The sequence below is a fragment of the Nyctibius grandis genome, chromosome 8 (assembly GCF_013368605.1).
Source record: "Nyctibius grandis isolate bNycGra1 chromosome 8, bNycGra1.pri, whole genome shotgun sequence".
Lineage (NCBI taxonomy): Eukaryota > Metazoa > Chordata > Aves > Nyctibiiformes > Nyctibiidae > Nyctibius > Nyctibius grandis.
The window spans coordinates 23241743-23264446 of NC_090665.1; the positions used below are offsets into that span (position 1 = coordinate 23241743).

At 44.8% G+C, this 22704-nt stretch overlaps 1 protein-coding gene across 1 annotated transcript; it reads right to left on the bottom strand.

The window, feature by feature from the left end:
• Nucleotides 1-11601: 11601 nt before the first annotated feature.
• LOC137666525 (coiled-coil domain-containing protein 81-like) lies at nt 11602-22468 on the bottom strand. Its single transcript, XM_068406606.1, has 8 exons — nt 22355-22468; nt 21868-21996; nt 21274-21427; nt 20803-21059; nt 20475-20560; nt 19969-20087; nt 19374-19479; nt 11602-11704 (listed from the first exon to the last, which is right to left on the bottom strand). The coding sequence occupies exons 1-8, from the start codon at nt 22466-22468 to the stop codon at nt 11602-11604; spliced, it is 1068 nt and encodes a 355-aa protein (XP_068262707.1).
• Between the last annotated feature and the right edge of the window lie 236 nt (nt 22469-22704).

Below are 22704 nucleotides of genomic sequence, written 5' to 3' on the forward strand. Positions count from 1 at the left end.
CTTTTTGTCATTTATTTTTAATCTGGAGTGTTCATTGTTGAGATCTTTAATGCAGAAAGTATTTTACTTTTTACTGTACAAATCACAGAAATAGTAGAGAATTAGCCTTCCAAAATTGATGCTTAAATATAGCTTCAGAACAGGACTTAAAAATACTTCAATATTTAATTTGTGTGCCTGCCTGGATTAATCTTTAAATCCGTGACTTTGTAGTTACGTGGCCTACAGCTACCTGTCGTCATGCAGCCACCTTTCATCATACTCCGATGTGAACATCTACATGACGGTGGAACCACTTCGCATAAAGAACAAAGCTAATAAAGTTGTAGGTGGAGGTTAAAGCAGCAGAATGACAAGTGCCAACTTCCTGTTGAAAAGCTACCAGTTTTGAGGCTGAATTTTTGAAATCTCTAACAAAAATCAGTATTTTGTGAACAAACAGTACAGGTTTCTTTTTGCCAAGTGTAGAAACAGTACAGAACAAGTGCAATAAGAGAGACACTTTGTCCAAAGCTTGATGAAGGTATCTTGACTTTGTTCTTCTGTAATTGTGTATATGCTTGATTATTGATAAACAACATCAGTATGAGTACGGCTTATAAATACAACTAACTCCTAATTATCCAAACTTGTGTGGCCTGGAATGTCTTAGATAATTGAAAAAAAGAGGATAATTGGAGTACTAGGGAATTTGGCGCAGATACGTGCAGTGGGAGTTGGAGTTCCTTCATCAATGTTTCTTGCCTTCATCAGTGCCTCAGTACTGTCTGATCCGTGTTCTCTTTTACTCCAAATGGTGGGCGGAGGGAAGACTTGATTCTGGGAGTTCTGTAATAGTTTGGTATGCAGCCATCTTGGGTGTGGAGTGTTCATGAAATTTGATTTCATGTTAGGCAGGAGTTTTAGTTTAGGCAAAGTTTACAAGATTAATTTGCTTCCAGGTGGGGAAAAAAGGCCACGTAAGCTTTATGTTGCCTCGGTGCAGAACTTGGGCTAATAAGCCTGCCAGACAGGAACAAGCGCAGAATAACATGTGCAGTCTACAACTGAAACAAATTTGTTGTAGGTAAATGAGTTGCCTGTTTATAAAAACATAGTTTCTAGGATATTGGTAGGCAGACTTAGCTGAATGTTTGTCTTGTAAGAGTTGTTTGATAATAAACTCACTGGAAAGGCCACAAGGCTTATAAGGCACTCATTGGAAATTCAAAATCTCTTGTTTCAGAGTATTTTGTTTCTGAATACTTGTTGATGTGACAAAACTAAGCGTAAGTGTAACCTTAGCATAGACCACATGTTCAATAGCATTGAAGGAAACTTGTACTGTCTCAGCTACTGTAAAATTGCCTATTGTTAATTTCTGCCCTATGGATATTGGAAATTATGTACTTTCTTTTGCTCCTGCTGAACAACTTTAGTTGAAACAAATTTATGGATGGAGGACATTAAGACTTATATCGAGTGATAAGCACAGAGTGGTAAAATTATTGCTTTAATAATACCACTGATGGTGAGTTTGAATAAACGTAGTATCAGTGATAACAAGAAGTGACTTCCAGAGTGTGTCATGGTCCTAGCATCTCAAATGCGCTAGCGGAATAATAGGAGTAGATGAGAGCCTTCTGTCTTCCTGCAAATACTGCATAACACAGGCATGCATAGGCATTGTTAATCAGACCCCTTTGCAAATACTTCTTCTTCTAGGAAGTTCCATGGAAGGCAGAACTGGCAGAGGGAACTTGCTGTTGACAGCTGCAGCTGATAAAGGAAGTACCGTGAGTTACTGCACTTCATGATTGCCTTAAATATTCTGAGCATTTCTAGATAGCAGAAATGATCAGCATATATTGTTCTTTCTAGAACTTTTGACATTTTTACTCTCTTTTGTTGTCACATTTTGGTATATTAGAATATTTCTACCCTAATGGACGGCTTATTTCTGGTAAGAATCACCTAAAAGTTTTCTTCCACAGGTATCACATTCTGATTTGATTCATGAGAAGCTGAATGAATTGCAATATTCCCCTGAAAATGTTTTCTCTATTGGCTATGATCTCTTTAGTTCATTAATATCACCCCATCAAATGAGGACTTGCCATCATTGTGGTCTGAGTGGTAAGTCCCTATTACAGTCCTGTAGTCTGTGACGCAGAGTATATTTAGTAGTGAAACCGGATTAGAAGGTTTGCTTAGAAATGTCTTAAAATGGATGTATATTTTTATCTCTCAGATGCAAGTATAGTGACTATTCAGAATGTAGTTGGAGTTATGGATCTGATAAACAGAAGAGAGCATCTCCTTAATGAAAAATCCTTGGGGTTTTTTTTCCTTCTTAGATATAGAAGACATTTGGGATATCTGGGGCAGTAATGTCTCATAGCTGTATGTGAATACAAATACCTATTTGTATGTGCTTAGAACTGTAGTGGAACAGTCTTGTAAAGCAGTTATTAAATAATAGATGAAGTCTGTATCTTAACAGCTGTTGCCTCTTCTGATATAGATGTTTCTCTCTGACTTTTTTCTTTTTTTTTTTTTTAGGATCCCTCAGATGTTCACAATGCAAGCAAATCTACTATTGTTCTGCAGATTGTCAGAAGAAAGATTGGCCAGCACATCGTGTTGTATGTAATCCAATTAAACAGAAGTAAGTTTGATAAAAGTTCTGCCAAATAATCTTTACAGAAAGACAATATCCCTCCCAATACAACTTAAATGACCATGTAAAGGCACTGCTACAGTAAAATATGTTGCTTATTCTTCGACTAGTACTGTATTATCTCATACTAGTGAGAAAGTTCAGCTCTGCTGCTTTAGAAGGGTGACTTGAAAGATATTGTTGGAGTTCTTGAGGTGTTCTGTAGTGTGACTTAAAGCAAAGCATTATTTTTACTTGTGTCAGAACTATGTGAGCGTGCAGTAAGAGTACCAGCTTACCACTTGACTTTGTTATTGCTGTTGATGACCGTAGGGAAGGGAGGAGAAATGAGACTGTGCTTTTCAGCAGTGGCATGGTTAATGGATTGCATTTAAGAGACTCTGAAGAGGCACCCTTCGAATCCAAGTGTAGCCTCGGTGAACTTCATGGATATTTTATCTCTGATGAGGGCAGCTGCAATTAGAATACCAGGTCATTCTCAGCCAGGCCATTCTCTAGCTGCTTGTTATTGCATTTTGACATGCTAGTTTAGATGCTCAAGAGATCACTCCCCAATCTGTTTCAATTACAGGAAGCATCATTAGGTTAGGATACAGTACAAATTGACTGTCTGGCTTTGGAACAGTTTAGGGGAGTGATCTGAGTGTTTAAGCCGGTAGTTTCTAGCAAGAGGTGATGACTGCAGTTCAGTGAATCTGCAACCAGGTGTCCATAATGAAGTTTACAAGAGAGATTTTTTTTTTTTCCATAAGTTTTCCTACAGTGACTGCATGGTGGGGGGACATGGGGACAATCTGGCATATATGTTATCCGAATATTACTTATGTATTCAACTGAAATAGCAACATCTCTTTTTTTTTTGCGATTTTATAGTTCCTAAGGTTTGCTTGGGACTACCGTGTTGGCAGAACTCTACAACAACATTCTCCATTTTAATCAAAATTAAATTAATTTTCGTTGATGGTATCAGGAAAAACACACGAAGTGTTGCATGACAGGGAACTAACAAATTTACCATTCTGCATTTTCTTAGAGGAGGAATAAGGGTTGACAAAAAACACGTACTATGAAGACAGCCTTTTTGTTTTATTTGCAAGTGGGTGTTATGAATGCTACTTGTCTGTCTTTGGTTCCTCAAAATTAACACGTTTTTCTTCGATTACAGTGTAAGTAGTAACAATGGAGGCAAGTTACCTGCTAAAACTGAGAAGGGAGTTTGTCTTAAGGTATAGAATACAATTTTCCCTATGTCTTGAATGGGTCTGCTGTGAGCTAGTTGCAATATGCTTAGTTTAACCTGTACAGGAAAGGAAAAAATTCCAAATATTATAGTCTACTCCTTTTAGAAAGATTAGTACTTCAAATCAAAAGTTACTGGGAGAAACATTCAAAAATGGGTTACTACTAGAGCCCTTAGCAACACTATCAGACAACTTGTTTTTTGTTTGAAAAAGTTAAAAATCAAGGCATGAATGGTGTTGCTAGAGAAATATTTTAGGAAAGAAACAGATGTAGCTTGTCCAATTTGGAAAAATTCTGGTGTCTTCTTGTTTTCCGTGTAGATCATGAGCTGATGCTTGGAGCCTTGTAAATTATTTGAGAAATACATTTACTGTAGTATTGTATAGTAACAGATGCAGATAAGTTTTCGTTTCTTTGCTGTAGCAGGAATTAAACGTGACACAGTTCTCCTTTGCAATGTTTTGAAGCCTCTCTTGATCTTACTTTCAGCCAAACATTTCCTGTAGTCTTCCTATGAACTCTTCTGCAGGAGATAATTTTGCAGTCTTCATTATTTATATTTATGAAAGCGAGTAAGTGTGGGTACCTCCAACTAGCCTCATGTTTGCACTTCTTTGAAGTAGATCATTCGTCTGGTTAACTTTTGGAAAGAATTTAGGAAGGCGGCTTCGTTTTGGGTCATGAGACTTCTGTTAGTTCATCTGTTCATCTGTTAGTTCACAACATTCTGCTGTGTGTACTTGTGACTGTGTTGTAGTAAAACTGATCAACAGATAGTGAGGGACCTTTAAATCGAGAGGCCACACAATATGAATAAACAATTTGTAGCAAATTTATTTTGAAATAACAGAAGGCTTTGTTTTTCCCTGGTTCTTCTGAATCTTGAGCAAGTTCTGCAGAAGGAAGAGAGCTTATATTGCATATTGAACAATCTTTAATGTATTTTGCTATTGTAGTGTGAGATGTGTTTTTATGGAAAATGTTCTAGAAGGATCTTTGTAGCAAGTGAACAACGAATTTGGCAGTTATAACAGTAATTTCAGTCATCATGCGTTGTCTGCAGTATGTGAGTCCAAATGTAAAAGAGGTTTTCCCTAAGGATGCACATAAGATTGTTTTTCTGACGTTTTTAGGATGTCACAGGCACAGATGGTATGCATTAGGCAGGTTACACTAAATGTTTAGACTTTAAAAAAATGGATGTCTGCAGTTAAAGCAGTAGCTATAACCTCATCTGGTGTTAAGGCTACAAGGAAGAAGGTGGAATTAAATTCCTCTTATGAGAACATCACAAGCAGGAAATAGAGCTGAGTTGTACTGTAGAACAGGTGTGAAAGGAAGAGGTGAATGTCTGAGACTTCAGCACGTGTTTTCCATTGTCTGTTCAACGTATCTCTGTGATAATGTTTTAAGTTATTTTCAAGAGTAATACAAAGTCTGTAAGACTTCTTATTGAAAGTCAACAAAAGCACTTTTCTTACACGCTTCTTGAAATGATAAAAAGTTCTGGTTTTGTTTGTTACTACAAGGAGCTACAGCTGAACAACTCCAGTTTAAATATAACTTGTAGCTGTTTTAAATAGGGTAATTCAATTCTGTGGATTCCCTCCAGACAGAAGAACACATCAAGAAAACAATGCTTTCAGATCTCCAGACTCTAGGGATCAAAAAAGCTATGGAAGTACAGGTACTTTTGTTTTGGGAGAAACCTACGATGCTTTGTTAGGTTGCATTTGAAGCTCTGTTAAGCAAACATAGCTGCGTGTCACCTCAGCGCTTTTTCTCATTTTGCTCGCATGTAAAATTCCTTTATTTTTATAAAGATGACTAAATGCAAGTGGGGGCAGGGGGTGTAAGCAAGGAAGGTTATTTCTGTGAAGGTGAATATCGCTGGGTTTGTTCCCTGCAGTTAATTACTGCTAGATTCAAAACAAAAGAACAAAATGAGGTATAGGTTGAAATGCATTTATTGAAATGAACACTGGTACTGAATAATATACTGTATGTTGCTCTTGCATAATTATCATCTACTATGGCTTTTCTCTTTAGGGTACAGTAACAGAGTTCAAGAGTCCAAGTGAATTTTATATACAGATGAGTTTTCCAGAAGTTTTAGACCAGATCAGTAAAATTTCTGTGAAACTGCAAGACTGTTACGCTAACACAGTTACTCAAGAGCAATATATTGCTATCAAAGGGGAAGTCTGCGTTGCAAGGTGTTCTTTGAATCAGGTAACATCTGATTGTCCATAAAATAGCCATTCGGTGTGGAGCTCATCATGTTTTGCATTCATGTCTCTACCAGTGAAGGCTGCTAATTAGAGATCAGTTTATTGTGATGGAATTGTGGTAGTAACTAGTTTTATAACATCTGGAACTCAAATATAAGGTACTGATTTTTTTTTTCCTCCTCTAAAAAGTTAACTTCTGTGCGTTTGTGTACTTCAGCCTGGTAGGTGCTGCTTGTCCTACTGTTGCTTGAAGGCTGTGTGTGTTCTTAGCAGATTTAAACTACTGTGGTTAGAATGGTTTGGAATATGACTCTGCTTATTTAAGGAAGTTATTCTTACTTGATTTCTTACCTGACTTTACTGGTTGCAATTCTGCAGCCACATCTAGTTCCTGTTTCCCTTCCCACCTGGTTTTTATATTTCTTCCCCTTCTCCTCCATTGTTAGCAGATTCTTGATTTACTCTACAGTAGCCAATATCCACAGGAGTAGAATTTTATGTTCACAGCAGTCAACACTACAGTAAGTTGTGTTCATTTAAGTCACGTCAGAATTGGTCAGTGCCTTTGTTGATAAGCGAACCTGATGAAGTAAAGCAAAATATGTTGTGTTCTTACTAAGATGATTGTTTATTCCTACACAGACCTGGAATAGAGCACTGGTAAAAGATGTGCATTTATTGCAAAAGAAAGCACAAGTATTCTATATAGATTATGGAACTGAAGAACATATTCCACTCTCCTGCATTAAAGCTCTGCACAAAGACATTGAACTGTTGTTTCCTCCATGTGTGAGTTCCATTTTCCTAACAGTAGCTATTTTAAATGAATGTCTCTGAAATGAGTGTAATTTGTGTCTCAGTATAACTGTCATTATCACAGTACTTTGTGTGCAGTGAACGTGATGCATGAAAACTGCTATGCTACACTAAGGTTCACCTTCTGAAATGTTCCCTAGCTATTCCATAGGAGTGAGGAAGGTCACCTGGCTTGTTCTTCCTAGTCCCAGAGTTCTTGGGTTCTGAGCTGATTAAAAAAAAAAAAACCAAACCCTGCAGGGTGGTTAGGTCTGCATGTCTCATATATGCTAGGGGACAGTAGCAGAAACATTCTGCCTGTGTATTCTAATCTGGACTCATGCAGTAGTGAAAAAATCTCTTGTAGTTTGGGCAAACTTTGTTTGGAGTAAAAACAGCTGTTTGTCTGAGTTCCTTGCTATACTATGTGAATTTCTTCCATTACAAAATAGATGTTCTAGCTTTAATCTGTGAGTTAAACTGGTAGGTTTAACTATGCACAAAGAAGAACAGAGAAGCATTCTTTCAACCACAGACAACTATGACTAGCAGCTGTTGGAATAGTCTTTCATAGCATGTTCACATGACTTTCTCCTGGGTCCATACAAGATTTTGAGCACTGTTTGAATCTTGGTGTAAAGCCCCCAATGTCTGCTGAGGGCAAGTTAGAACACGCACCTGTGGTTGGATGTAATGTGTGATACAACCATGCCTTACATAAGACAGCGTAAACAGTGCGAGAATCAGAGGAAATGTAGTTTACAGTTTGAACTTGATTTCCTAGTTCTTAACTCTCTTGTGAAGAAGTTAGTTGAATTGATAGCGCTTGAAATTCCAACAGCAGCTTTTAACTTTCATATGCAAGATGCTATTTCTGAGCGCCTTAATTACTTAGTTGCTTTTTCTACAGGGCAAACAACCCTTATCTCCTCTTGTTCTAATTGTAATTCTTTCCAGGCCATTAAGTGTTCCTTTGTTAATTATGATCTCAAAGAAAAAGGATGGAATGAAGGCATCGCCAGCTTTTCTTCCCAGCTCGTGGGAAAGCACTGTTCAGTAACTGTTGTTGATGTATTACAGGAGGAAATGATGTTGAGTTTTGCTGTAGATGTTGTTCTTCCAGATTTTGATAAGTACTTGCTAGTGTAGGGAAAAAAAAAACAACACAATTGATACGTCTTTCATGTTCACTTTCCCTCCCCTACCCATGCCCAGTACCTTTAAGAGGAGAATTTTTTCTTTTGCTTTCCTCGCTCTTGTCACTCTCCCAATCTGTCCCCCCCTTTTTTTTTTTTCAATTTTCTTTTACTTCATCTTTCCATTATAGAGGTCATGTAAAATGTCTGTACCTGAAATACCTTGTTATGCTTAATAACCTTAAATTTTAGTAAGGTTACTTTTCCAGTAGAATTGTAATAAATTCAGTGTTTTCTGGATTATCTTGTTCATTTTTGTTTTAATAGGTGCCTGCAAATTTTGGACCTTGTTGTCCCTTTTATCTCATGCATTTTTACCTCTTTAAAAATGATAGTATCAATTTCTAGTTCCACTAAGGATTTTACCAGCTTTTGTTATATTTTGCACATGCTCACTAAACAAGTATCCCAAAGAAAGTGCAACCACTGCATACTGTTGTATCTAGTTGGAGAACTCTGAGCGTGTTTATATTTCTAACTTAGCAAGCCTCAGTAGAGAGAGACAAGCAGAGCACCTGACCTCTGAGGAGTCTGAATTCAGATTTTCAGTAGAGCTGAGGGGGTGGCTTTGATTGTGGAACCAGATCAATACAGAGAAGGTGTGCCTGTTATCATTACTTGGAGGGCTATTTTTTTTTTTTCTGTCTGCACAGCAAAAACAATACAGTGCTAAGAGCATATTCTTTTCATTGATAAGCAGCCCACAGAAACTTTGAAGGAAGTGATGGTTGATCCTTTTAGCTTGCTAAAATTCCTGATGTGCATAAAGCTTGTCTCAGTGTCATAGTCCCTGCAATCTATAAAATAATAGGTCACCTTAGTCCTGTGTAAATTCAACTGATGTAGGGTTGTGCTGGGCATATTTCACATTTGGTTGCTTTATAGCACTCTAATGGCAAAGCAATAAAACTTGCCAGACTCTTGGAGAGAAAAATCACAGAAATCTCACTGCATTCATGAAATGTTGCATGCATCTATTCCATGACCTTACAAGCAACTTAAACAATCTGTATTCAGGTTTTTAGTTGAAAATTGTATTGAAAGCTTGGAGTACTGCTGCATGCATCAGGAATGGAATATGTAATAGCTAAGAAACTCAAGATTTCTTTGTAAGTCTTGGTAACTCATTGCACACTCAGTGTTGCAAATACACAGGTAAGTTGTGAATCCTTGTGTGAAAAGCTGTAATCAGTTTTTCAGCCAACAGTCTTTAGTGACTACGAGTAAGTGTTGATTGCTACTGCTTTGCTCATTTGTTTTAGTCAAACAGTCTTGGAGCTGTGAATGTCTTCAGAAAACTCAACTACTTGAGTTACTCTGAAACTACTTTTATTTTACACTCTAAGCATATTAATTGCTCAACAAATAAGTAGAGCGTGCTCACCTTGTGATAGGGATGTAGGTCAGGCTCAGAAGACGCTTCTGAAATAAAACTAAATGATGACTGTCTTGTATGGTAAGTTACTTTGTTTCTTACATCTGTATTTTAGGAGACTGCCTAAATAAAGTACCTTTAGAAACAAGGTCTGATTTAACTCCAGGAAGTAATGACAAAGGAGCAGACTCTGCAAGAGGTAAGCAAGCAAATCAAACTTCTTAGTAAGAGATGGAAAAAACTTGGGGAATTTTAAGTCCTCCTGTGCCGCATGATATTCTGAATGTAGTAAATATTATAGCTGTTCACTAGCCTCATCTCCTGCTTAAAAACACTGGCTAGTGGAGCTTCCTTCAATTTGCTAGTGATGGTGGCACAAATACTTTTTGATAGTATAAAGTACATGTTTAGTGATGATTATGTGAGCATTGATTTCATGGATAATATGATGGGAGCCTTCCAAGTCCAAAGAATCAGCAAAAAGAATAAACTGCATCAGTGTGTTTAAATTTTGTAGTTTAATTTAGCATGGTTTTTAAGTCTTTGAATGCTGGATGGTGAGGTTGGGGGTAACGTCCTGGCACCATGCAGGCCTGGCACCTTTGTTGTGAGAGCAATCTGTGGGGACATAGTGCTAAACGTCTGCTAAAATAGACCAATTTTCCTTGCAGTGATTTTTTTTCTTTCAGCTAAGATCCTGCTAAGTAACTGCATTTTCTGAAACTAACTGCATGTTTTGCAGACAGTGTCTCATTGCAGGACTGATAACGCTCGACGTTTATAGTTATCACTGTGGCACCGGTAGGGATGTTATGCAGAAAGGCTCTTGCTGTCCTTATTCTTAGAGAAACCAAGGTCACTGCCAAATTCCTCCCTGCTTCCGAGTGAAGAGCCGCAGGAGGGTTGCCCCTGCAGGGAGGAGCGGACAGGACAGGTGACCCAAAATGAACCAACGCAGGTATTCCATCCCCTACACGTCCTTCTCAGTATAGAGCGGGGGGATCACGAGGGTCTCTCCCCTGCTCCTTCTCGCCCCTTCTGCTATGGCCGGCATCCAAAGAGGACTCTGTCCGTTTTCCTGCTGCCCGCGATCCCGATCCGAGCATCCCTGAATCCAGTTCCCGTCCGTCACTGGGCCCAGCCTGGGCCCTCCCAGAGCCTGCCCTGCAGTGCCGGTGGTGACGTGACCGACATCGGGGGAGCTTGATCTTGGTTTTGTATATATTTGTATAGATTTAATCATTTTCCTTGTTCTTATTATATTTTCTTTCATTATTAGAGTTTGTTAAACTTGTTTTAACTTTCCAGCCCGTAAGTCTCCTACCTTTTCCCTTTCCCTTTCCCTTCTTGCGGGGGGAGGGTTAATACAGAGCATCTGTCACCGGTTTAATGGCTGGCCCAGCCTTTAACCGTGACACCCTCATTTTCAGGGTCCAAAGCGTCCTTTGTAGCATGTAGCCCATCATTTTTAGTGCCCAAAGCCTCATGGTTGGGGTTGAAATCCTAATTTTAAGCATCAAGTCCTCTCTTTTATCACCCATAGCTTTTCTCTAGGGCCCACAGTTTCATTTTTAGGACCTAAACCCTCATTTTGAGGCCAGAAAGCATCATTTTTAAGGCAGAAAGCCTCATTTTAGGGTTCAAAGCTACATTGAGAGTGTCCAAAGCCTCATTGTTCCTTTCTAAAGTTTCACTTTTGGCTTCCAAAGCCTCGCGTTTAGGGTCCAAGGGCTCAGGTGTAGTTTGCAAAGTCTCCTTAATAGAGTCCAAAGCGGCACTTTTAGGTCCCAAATCCTCCTTTTCAGGCTCCACAGCAGCATTTTTAGTAGCCAGCCAGTCATTTCCAGGGTCCAGGCTGCATCTTGAGCGTCAAAATCCTTATTTTTACGGTCCAAACGTGTCTTTTATTACGCATAGCCTTTTTTTAGGACGCACCGTTTCATTTTGAGGGCCTAAACCCTCACTTTAGGGCAGAAAGCCTTGTTGCAGGGTCCAAAGCTACACTGAGAGTGTCCAAAGCCTCGTTTTTGTTTGCTAAAGTCTCACTTTTGCTTTCCAAAGCCTCATTTTAGGCTCCAAATCCTCCTTTTAAGGGTTTAAAGTCTACTTGCAGTTTGCAAAGTCTCCTTTGCAGAGTTCAAAGCCACTTTTTTTCGTTTCCAAAGCCTCCTTTTCAGGCTCCAAAGGTTCATTTTCAGAATTCAGCCTGTGTTTTTAAGGCATAAGCCGCATCGTGAGGGTCCAGACTCTCATTTTGATGGTCCAAACCCTTCTTTTAAGGCTCAAAGCCTCATCTTTAGGGTCCTAAGTTTTGATTCTCAGGCTTGAAAGCCTCCTTTTTATGGTCCAAATCCTCGTTTTCAGGGTCCAAACCCTCATAAGTGCCACAACCCCCTTTTAAGGTCCAATGACTCATGTTAAGGGCCTAGAGCATCATTTGGAAGGCCCAAAGTCTGATTTGGATGGTCCAAATGCTGAGTTTGAGAGTCCAAAGCCAGATTTATGGGCTCCAAGGACTCATTTTCAGGCCCAAACCCTGATTTTTAGCTTTCAAAGCCTCATTTTTAGGATCCACTCTGCAATTTTGAGGACTCAAAGCCTCATTTTGAGGGTGCAACTACCGCTTCTTAGGTCCCCAAGCCTCACTTACGGCCCAAACTCCTCATCTAGGCTCCAAAGGCTCATTTCTTGAATGTCCAAAGCCTCATTTTGAGCCCCCAAAGCCCCTTTTTTAGGGTTCAAAGCCCTAGTGCTGGGTACCAAAGCATCATTTCAGGGCACAAAACCTAATTTCAGGCTTCCAGATCTCAGAGGGCAGGGAAAGGAAGTGCTGCATAATGAAACAGAAGCCACTAACCCCAGAGAGGGACTGTACGCTCTGGATGTTGTGTGACTCAGGGATGTCATCACGTTTTCAGAGATCTTTTCTTCCTTATATGCTGTAGATCATCTTTGGGCACTCTTAGCATGATTGGTTGTGATGTGGGAGATAGGCTGCCTAGATGACCCTTCCACCCCAGAAGGACCTACATCCACATCATCTGTTGTCTGCCCAACCAATTCCAGGGCCTCGTATCTGTTGTGTAAGGGCACCTGGGAAGGTGAGGCAGGCTGAGGGCGGATTTGCCTGTACCCCTGAGCAGTAACCTGCTTCTGCTCTCCGCTGTCTCCTGGGCGTGCTCCCTTTACCTGGTGGTGAGGGGGTAGGGGGTCCTTTGTCCCTTGCACTGTGGTCGGCTGGTGCATCTGTCTTGGCAGAGTTTGATTCCACCAGTCACTCTCCCTTTCTGACTCCCTGAACTGCTGTGCAAACCGAACTGCCCACACGAACTGACCTGCTCCAGGAACCCCCCGGGTCTCCTCCACACTGACTCAGCTGCGGAACTCACCGTTGCCTCTGCTGTGCTCCTGGCTGACTGAGGAACATGTAGTGATGGGACGAGGGGGAACAGTTTTAAACTGAAAGATGGGAGATTGAGATGAGATATTAGGAAGAAATTCTTTGCTGTGAGGGTGGTGAGACACTGGCCCAGGTTGCCCAGAGCAGCTGTGGCTGCCCCCTCCCTGGCAGTGTTCAAGGCCAGGCTGGATGGGGCTTGGAGCAACCTGGTCTAGTGGAAGGTGTCCCTGCCCATGGCAGGGTGGCGGGGGGGGTCTGGAACGAGATGGTCTTTAAGGTCCCTTCCGACCCAAACCATTCTATGATTCTACGATTACATGAAAAGTCCTCAGGTAGCTGCCTTGGAGGAATCCGGAGCTGCTGCTTGGGACTTCAGCTCCCTTTTACAGGAGGCCAAAAGTCTCCAGGAGATGCCTGGGAGGAGACCCAGGCAGCTACCAGGCATGGACCTGCCTGCAGCACACACGAAACTCCACTGGCAGCTGCCTTGGAGGAATCTGGGGCTGGTACCCAAGGGTTTAGCTCCCTCCTGAGGTGGCCAAAAGACACTGCGAGTCCTGGCAGGAAGCCTCAGCCACTACTAACCATGGTCCTGCTTGCAATAGCAGATAAACTTAGGATCATAGGATCATAGAATCGTTTTGGTTGGAAAGGATCTTTAAGATCATCGAGTCCAACCGTTAACCCAACACTATCACGTCAGCCACTAAACCATGTCCCTCAGCACCACATCTACTTGTCTTTTAAATCTCTCCAGCGATGGTGACTCCACCACTTCCCTGGGCAGCCTGTCCCAGTGCTTGATAACCCTTTTGGTGAAGAAATTGTTCCTGATCTCCAATCTAAACTTCCCCTGGTGCAACTTGAGGCCATTTCCTCTCGTCCTATCACTTGTTACCTGGGAGAAGAGACCAACACCCACCTCGCTACAACTTCTTGGATAGGTACCTTTTAGGAGTCCCAGGCTGCTACCTGGGAATGCAGTTTCTCTGTAAAATTTAAAAGAGCTCTGGGAAATGATTCGCAGGTCAAGTGGGCTGTCACCTGGGATGAGATTTTTCGCTCCAGGGAGGACAGTCACATTGGGGATCTACCAGGGAGAAATCCTCAGCTGCTTCCCAGCTCTTCATTGGGGGTAGGTCTCTGAGGAGAGAAACTAGGCTGTGCACTGGTAGAAATACTCTGCAGCCACAGAGGGTGAGGGCTTGACCCCGAGGATGCAAAACCGCTGGAGGAACTACCCCTGAGGAGTTCCTGGTGCACAGGTGGGATGTCAGCTCCCTCCCAGGTGAGGCAAACCGATCTGCGCTGCTACCTCGGAGGGGTCCCAGGAAGCCACCGGGCATGGGGGCTCCTTCCATCGGAGGCAAACCACCTTTGGTTTCTGCCCAGGGGGAGTCCCAGGTGGCTGCATGCAGCTGGAGCTTCCTCCTGGACCAGGGGTGCTATCTGGGGTCTCTACAGAGGAGGACTCCCCAGCTGCCACCCTGGCTGGGTGCTCTGTTGAGACGAGGGCTGCCAAACCCATTGAGGACTTGGGGGGAGTCCCAGAGGAAAGCCCTCCTGCCCCAAAGGGGCAAAGCAGCTCAGGTGGGTACCTAGCAGGTGTCTCAGCAGTGGAAGGTTCCCTCAGGTCCCATCACGGCCTGAGGCTGAGCTGAGGGTGCGGAGCCCAGATGGGCTTTGGTTCCTCAGCTCCCCTCAACGCAGATGTCACAATGTGCTTCGTGGAAGCTGAGAGCTGGCCGTGAAGGAGAAAGAATACCCCTGGATGATGCCACCAGTGACATGAAAAGCACCTGCAGAAGCCAGGGGCCTGATCCTGCCCTCTCAGTGACAGCGAATGGTGGGATGTCAACTGCAATCTGACGTGCTTAGAAGAACAAACACTACCTGAGGCTAGATCAGGCTTCAGACCGTAGAAATATGGTTTTGTGCCCTCAGCACAAGCAGTTAGGCTTTAAAAATGAGGCTTTAGACCCCCAAAATGAGGCTTTGAGCCCTAAAAACTGGGCTTTGGTCCCTAGAAAAGAGGTTTTAACTCCTCAAAACTAATGAACGTTTGGGTCCTACAATGAGGCTCTCAGCCCTTAAAATCAGTCTCTAGGCCTGAAAGAGTTAGACCCCTAATTTAGACTATAAAAATGAGTGCTTAGACACTCAACACGAGGCTTTGGCCCTTAGAAATGAGTCTTTGTGCTCTCCAAATAAATCTTTGGACTCTAAAACTGAGGATTTGCTTTTTAAGTGAGGGCTTAGACCCTACAAATGAGCATTCAGGCTGTCAAAATGAGGCTTGAGATCCTTAAAATCAGGGGAAGGATCCTAAAAATGAGGGTTTGGGCCCTAAAAATGAGACTTGCAAACAGAAATTTTGGCTTTAAACTCTAAATACGAAGTTTTGGACTGTAAAATTTAGGATTTGGACCCAATAAATGAGGCTTAGAACCCTAAAAAGGAGGCACTGGGCCCTAAAATTGAGACTTTGGATGCTCACAATTTGGGATTAGAAACCGAAAACAGGGATTTGGACAACAAAATTAGATTTTGGACTCTAAAAGAAATATCTGGGTCTTATAAACAAGACTTTACAGCCTCCAAATAAAGCTCTGGACTCTAAATCCGAGGCTTTGTTCCAGAAAAAGAGGGTTTAGACCCTACAGATCAGTATTTGGCCTCTCAAAACGAAGCTTTTGGCCTTAAAAATGAGGCTTTGGACCACATAAATGAGGCTTTGGTAACTTAGTATAAGAGTCTGGATCTAAAACCGAGGATTTGGACTCTGAGAGTGAGGGTCTGGATGATGAGATTGAGGCTTTGGACCCTGGAATTGATGCTTTGGACTCTAATGGAAACTAAAAATGATGCTGTGGACCCTAAAATGATAATTCAGAGACTATAAATGTAGCTTTGGATCTTAAAAGAGTTGTTTTGGTCCTAAAAATGAGCATTTAGACCCTTAAAATGAATCTTTTGGCTTTAAAAGTAAGTCCTCAACTTAAGAGTTCGAACTGTAAAAGAGAGGGTTGGGTGTTGTGAATGAGAATTTGGACCCTAAAAATAAAGCTTTGAGCCCTATAATGTAAGGTTTGGTAACTAAAATGAGGCTTTGGACTCCAAAATGAGCTTTTGTGTCTTCAAATGAGGTTTGGACCCTAAAAATGAGACCCTTTGCAAAGGTTTGGACCCTTTGCAAACTATAACTGATGCTTTTATCCTGAAAATTAGGTGCCAGGCCCAATTTAAGGTTCTTAACCTAAAATGAAGGTTTGGACCCTAAACATGAGGCTTTGGACTCTATAAATGATAGAGTTCTGGCCCTCAAAATTCAGATTTGGAAAATAAAAATGAGGCTTTGGACCTTAAAAATGAGGCTTTGGACCTTAAAAAGATGAGGCTTTGTGCCTAAAAATGAGACCTAGGGCCCTGAAAATTACAGACTGGATCCTAAAAATTCGGCTATGGGAAAATGGGGCTTTGGGAGCTAAGTTGAGGGTTTGGACCCAAAAATGAGGTTGTGAACCCTAAAAATGAAGCTTTGGACCTTCAAAATCAGACTTGGGTCATTAAAAATTATGCTTTGGGGCATTAAAAATGATGCTTTGGGCCCTTAAAATGAGTCTTTGAACCTTTGAAGTACGGTCTGGAACTTATAAATGAGGGTTTGTATTCTAAAAATGAGGTTTTGGACCTTAAAACTGACTCTTTGGACCCCCAGAAGGAGGCGTTGGGCCTTTAAAAGTGATACCGTGGACCCTAAAACTAAGGCTTCTATCTTGAAAATGAGGGTTTGGGTTTAAAAACGTGCTTTGGACACTCAAATGAGGCTTTGGACTGTGAAAATGAGGATTTAGGCTCCAAGTGGAGGCATTTGGACCCTCAAATAGGTTTTTGTGCCTTGAAGATGCAGCTTTAGACAATAAAAATCGAGGCTTTGTGCCCTAAACATGGCAGCGGTGACACAAAAATGAGGATTTTGGGTGTTAAAAAGGAGGGCTTTTTACCTATAGGGTGGGAAGGCCTTGTAGCCAGAGGGGCAAGACTTCAGAGGTGTTGACACCTCAGTTGGGCATGCCCTTGAGCAGCCTGATGTGACCTGCTCTGAGCACGGGCTTGGGCTGGAGACGTCTTGATGTCCCCTCCAGCCAGAATTCTTCCACCATTTTACGATTTCCCTCAGTAGAAAGACCCAATTTGACAAGCTCAGCTGGACAGGGTGACACTGCAGACTCCTCAGCGAGACACAACTCACCCCAAAACTAAGCTCCTGGTTCTGGGGAGGTCCAGAAGGGGGTGACACCTTCCCCCAGATGCTGGAGAGAGCCCTAAGCAGAAGCTTCCCCTGAAGGACAGTTTGGTTCCTGGGTTGAATAGGATGGATTTGGGCAAAGAGGAAAGTGCCAGGTAGCAGCAGGCTACATGAATGCCATGGTGCTGGGACAGGACATGGACCTTCTGTCAGTGCAGGTGGCCCATGGGATGGCCAAAGGGGGCACCTACTTGGAGGATTTAATAAGTAGAGATACAAATTGGACAAACTGGGATAGTAAAGAGCCCTGGCTGTACCCCAAGTAGAAGCAGAAACTCCAGGACAGCAGAGCTGGGCTCAACCTTGCTTGCTCTCCTTCCCCGGTCCCTTACAGACCTGGGTGACAGCTCAGGTGGCCTCCACTGCCCCTGCACATAGGTGCCCTCCATGCCCTCCCCAGCTGCACTCACGTCCTCTCCTTTCCCCTCCAGGGACACTTGGTTCTTCACCATATTGCTCCGAGTGCCCAGTTGCCTTCTCTTGCCCAAGAAAGCAGATTCCTTTTCATAGTGGCCATGGAAAAGTTCCCTTGGATGGAAAAGGTCCTGAAAGAAGGTCCCTCAGACGGCCCCACTTCCAGGACCATGCTGGGCCAACCTCAGAGCCATGGCCAACTGTAAAATCCTTCTCTCCTGTTCTGGTGAAAGACAGTTGCGAACAAACAAAAAGGCGACACACTTTTGCAATGTCTCCTTCGTGTTTTTATTCATCTCTTTCCCAAGCTCCTTGTGTCCCGAAGACAGATGGGTTTCCGCAGCAGAAGAGAGACTCTTCTGAAACAATACTGCAGGTCTGGGGAGCTCTTTGCCCCCACACAGACCCCTTGGATGGCTTCAGGGCAGGACACTGAGGGCAGGGCAACTGTTCTCTCCCTCTATTTACCCTTTCTCTGCACCCTCCTTAGCAGCAGCACTTTGCTCCCAAGCTCTGCCAGATCCACGCAAAAAGCCTTTCTCTTCCAACTGGGGACCTAAAGGAACAACGAGCTGTGAAGAAACACTCCCCTCTCTGGCCCAGAGCAGCCTTGTGGTTAGTCACACCTTCCAAACACGGCCAAATATCACGGCCTTATGCATTTCCCGAGGCTACAGGAGAGAGGATGCCACTGGCAAATGAGTACCTCGCCCCTGGTGACGGAAGAGCCCAAGATGGGAACTCAGCCATCCATCAGTCAGAACTAAGGGACCTTTGAAGAGTCCCCACTCTCCCTCTATCTCTGCTTTTCTACATGGAAGTAGTACCCAAGGGTGACACAGATCAGAATCATGTACCTGTTTTGCCACCTCAGGTGGTGCTCCCTCTGCTCCGGGCACCCCAAGTCCTGATCATTCCATCCAGGGCCACATCATCCTGGAGATCACTGGTCTGGTAAGCAGTGTGTGGCATCGCGTAGACCCGGACCCCGAGTACATTGGTGGCACCAAAAGGGAGGGCTGAAAGCTGTATCCCGCTAATATGGTCTTCTGGGGCTCTTTCAGCACTGACCAGAACATCTCAGGCTTTGAGTTTAGCAGTTGTGCAGTCTCAGGTCTTGGTGGCTGAGGAATGAAGACCTTATAGGTGGGCTCCTCTGACGTGCTGGCCTCAGGTCTCAATGACAGTGGTTTGCTCCCCATGGGAACATTCTTTTCTCCTTGTCCTCCTCCTCTGTACTTCCGAAGCTTTGCTGCTGGTGCTTGGCTCTGCTTTGATAATTGGCCTTTGGGCACAGGATGGCCCTTGGGTTGGCTGCTCACAGGCTGCTTTTCTCCAGAGGAGTCACCTGGGATGGCTTGCAGCCTGAAAGGACACAAAGGGATGGGTCTGACTGAGGACACGATGGGTTTGGGGCCGCATCCTGCCCCCACAAGCCACGTGCCTCTTTGCGCAGCCGCTGGCAGCTGAGCCGATGGCTGCGCTCAGCTCAGGAGAGGAAACCCCCTCAGCCGGGACACGCGACACACACACGGCTGTCCCTGGGGCACAGCTCACGAGGCCACGCTGGGGCTCTCCTGAAGGGCTGGAGAGGAACCAGCCCCGTGAAGTTGGGGGCTCCTGGCAGCCCCATCCTGCCCCTCTGGGCGCTGCCTTCACCACTGTTGGGCAGTGTTTGGGGCTGGGGAATAGGATCTTGCTGGGTCAGAAAATGACACCATGCAAACAGCAGCTCCGAGTTTCCAGACTCACCTGGCCTGAGGCTCCTTCTTCTTCTTCTTCTCCACCATTTGCTGGAGCTGTAGAGCTTCCAAGATGGAATCTGCAGGTGAGGGCACGTCACCACATTCCACTCGATCTGGGAAGGAGAGACCTTGTCAGAAAAGCATTGCTGTGATGCTGCCAGGCCTGATGACATGCAGAGGTACTCAGGCCTCTTCCCAAAATGTCCAAGAGGGCCATTCTGCTCCCCTCGCAGCCACCTGACACCGGCTCCTGTCCAGCTCCTCATTTCCATGGCGTAATGTGGTTTTGTGACCGTGTTATTGGCACCAGATTTGGGAAACAGGAGGTGGGTGGTGCCACTGATGGGACAGGGACTCTTGCAGAGGGGTCACTTCCCGGGGACCTTGGATTGCCATCCTCCCTCTGTTCCCTTGGGCACATCCCACCCTGGGGTTTGGTTTTGTGGAAGCCAACGAGTCATTGGCAGATAAGACAGTGCCGAGCCATCATGAATCTCCGGCAAAAGGCAGAGTCTTTTGACAATCATCACCGAAGGCTTTTCCCCAATACATCACATAAGCTGGTTGGCTGTGCTATGGAGAAGAGCCAGGAGCAGCTTCACCTTTTTTGCCCTGCGTGAGAGCTGTCAAAATCTCTTCTATCTTCTCCTTATCCTCAGCTTTTCTCAAGGTCTTGAGAACGTCCTTGGGCAGTGCATTGGACATAAACTCGAGCTCAAACCTAGAGACAAAGAGGTGACACCAGCATGAGCCACAGCACCACCAGCCCTTGCCACTTGCCACGATCACCTGCTCACAAGCAGATTTTGGCATTGCATGAAAAACTATTTTTTTTTTTTTCCCCAAGTTGACTACACCCCATCCCTGAAGACCATCCTGGGAAATGGAGTCACCCTGCAAAGAAGGGCAGGCCATGATGGGAAGAAATTGTCACCTCAAGTCCTCCATCTTCGCCATCACATCTGCCTCACAGGCAAGACTATGGGCTGGGGACACAAATGACAGTGGCTGCCTGGTGCCCTTGTGGCAGGACACCCATGGTAGCAAGGAGCAAATGCTACCAAACCACATCTGAGCAACTAGAGGCTACATCTGCAGATGTACTCACTCAGGAAAGATGATGACGGGGACAGAAAGGGTCAGTGAGGCCACAGGTACCACCTGGGACACCACCGTGTCCAGCAGCCCAGGGACCTGCAACAGAGGAGCATGAAGATGGCACAATGTTCTCAGTGTGGCTGAGGCACTCAGTATAGGAGGAGCCCAAAGATGGCAGGACATCCTCAGCATGGCTCAGACACTCAATACTGGAGGAGTCTGAGGCATTGAGAGCTGGTAGGACCAAGTGGCCGGCCATGTCCTGGTGGGCTACATGCGAGCAGTGCTGGGGCATCACTGTGGGACTGCCCAGGCCATGGAGAAGCCAAAACGCTCACCTTAAAAACAGCTTTTTCCAAGTTCTCCTTCCCAGACATCATCTCCAGGAAGGCGTAAAAAATCTTCATTTTCACTCTCCTGTCTTCGATGAGAAGCACCCCTACGTCCTTCAGGACAAGGGCGATGTTCTTCCCTTTCCCCAAGCACTGAGAGAGGAGGGACATGGTGCCTTGGATGCAGCTCTCTGCTTTTAGCTGTGATACAGAGGCAGCCGTGGCCACCTTGGCGTATTTGAGGGGCTCCAGCTCCTTGATGTCTGCAAAACCACACAGGAGGGATGGAGACGCTCACCCAGTGGCCCTTCTGCAGGCGTTTCCCAAGGGCTGCGTGTTGCAGTCATTGCATCACCCAGAAAGGCCCCGTTTTTGGACCTGCTCTTCAGAGAGGGAGTTGCTTTAGAGAGGCATTTCAGACCCAGGGAAGGGATGCAATGACCGTGCAGCCAGCCAGGGTTTAATCCGCCATCTTACCGGGCACGTAGGCCTTCTCGTCCATCAGGTTGAGGACAACTATGAGATTCCTGGCCAGGTGAAACACGGGCCTCTGGACTGTCACGGTCTCACTTCCAACCTGGATCTGTTCGGGGACAGTGTCGAAGGAGCCGAGGGCGGGAATTCGGACCCCCTGCAAGTGGGAGAGAAGGGAAGGGACAAAGGGTGAGGACTGGCTGGAGGGAAGAGCTGGGGGTGGCCCCATCCAAGGATGGTGCTTCAGGCTGCATCCTGCCTGCTCCCGCTGTTCAGAGGCACAAGCCGGGGCAGTGGGAAGAGCTTTGGGGAGGAGATGCCGAGTGCTCTCCCTGCCCTTCTCCCTCCAAAAATAGCAGTGCTGGAGTCAGGGCAGAAGCAGCCCGAGGCCATCCAGGGGGTCTCCAGCGACCAGGATCTGCCCTGCGCTACAATGTCACTTACAACAGATGATACCGTATTGCACGAGCCCTGTTTGGCCCTTGGTGGGGACTGTTGGGGTAAGTTTCCTGCTTTCTGAGGAGGGCAAGAGTAACTGCAGGCCATGGAGCCTCCCCACCCCCTGGGTGCATGAGGAGGATGCAGATGTCGCCCCACCTTGTGCAGCAGGAGCTGCTCTTGAACGTAGCCGGACACTGCATTCCAGATGGCTCTTCGCTCTGGAAAGCAAAGGAAAATCAGGTCATGCTCTGTCTGCCGGCTCTCAACCCTCCAACACCCCGTGAGCTGTGCACATTGGCAGATGTCAAGTGTCACTTCTGTCCCCAGCCCCAGATGGAGACACCCGTGAGATGGCTGCAGAGCTGAGTCTCGCCCACCCAACGCTGCAACTGTAGGTCATGACAACGCTCCTGCGGTGCCTGTGGATGCCTGTACCTTCAGCGGTGATGCTGGGCATCGTGAGGGTGCCCTCCATCCCATCCCAGAAGTCCATCTAGTTCCACCTCACACTGTTGCGTTGCTCCTTAGTGGCACCAGCCATGTGGGAGCTCATCCCTGTTCGTCCTATGGACGCTCTTTCAGTGTGCAGTGTGCTCTTTCAGTGTAGCCCCTTTTATAACCTCTGTGCGGCCATGTCACACACCCATTGTGACATCATGGTGACATGGCAACTGCCGACAATGCTGCCCACTGTGACACAGTCAGGAGTGGCCTGCTGCCCGCTCTGACACTCATCACCTTCTGCCTGCCGGGACATTGCCACCACTGTGACTGTTCACTCAACTCCTGCTCAGGTTTTGGCCGGACACGCAGCTCACGCTGAGGCCTTTGCACAGTAGCTCTCTGACAGTTTCTTCAATATCCATTGACTTAGGGAAATTCTATCTACCAGACTTCCCAGGTGGGAGGCAGAAATACATCAGGTCTAAACCTGTCCTTTATTATCCAGAGTCTTTCTTTAGGATGCACACTTTCATTTTTAGGGTATAAAAT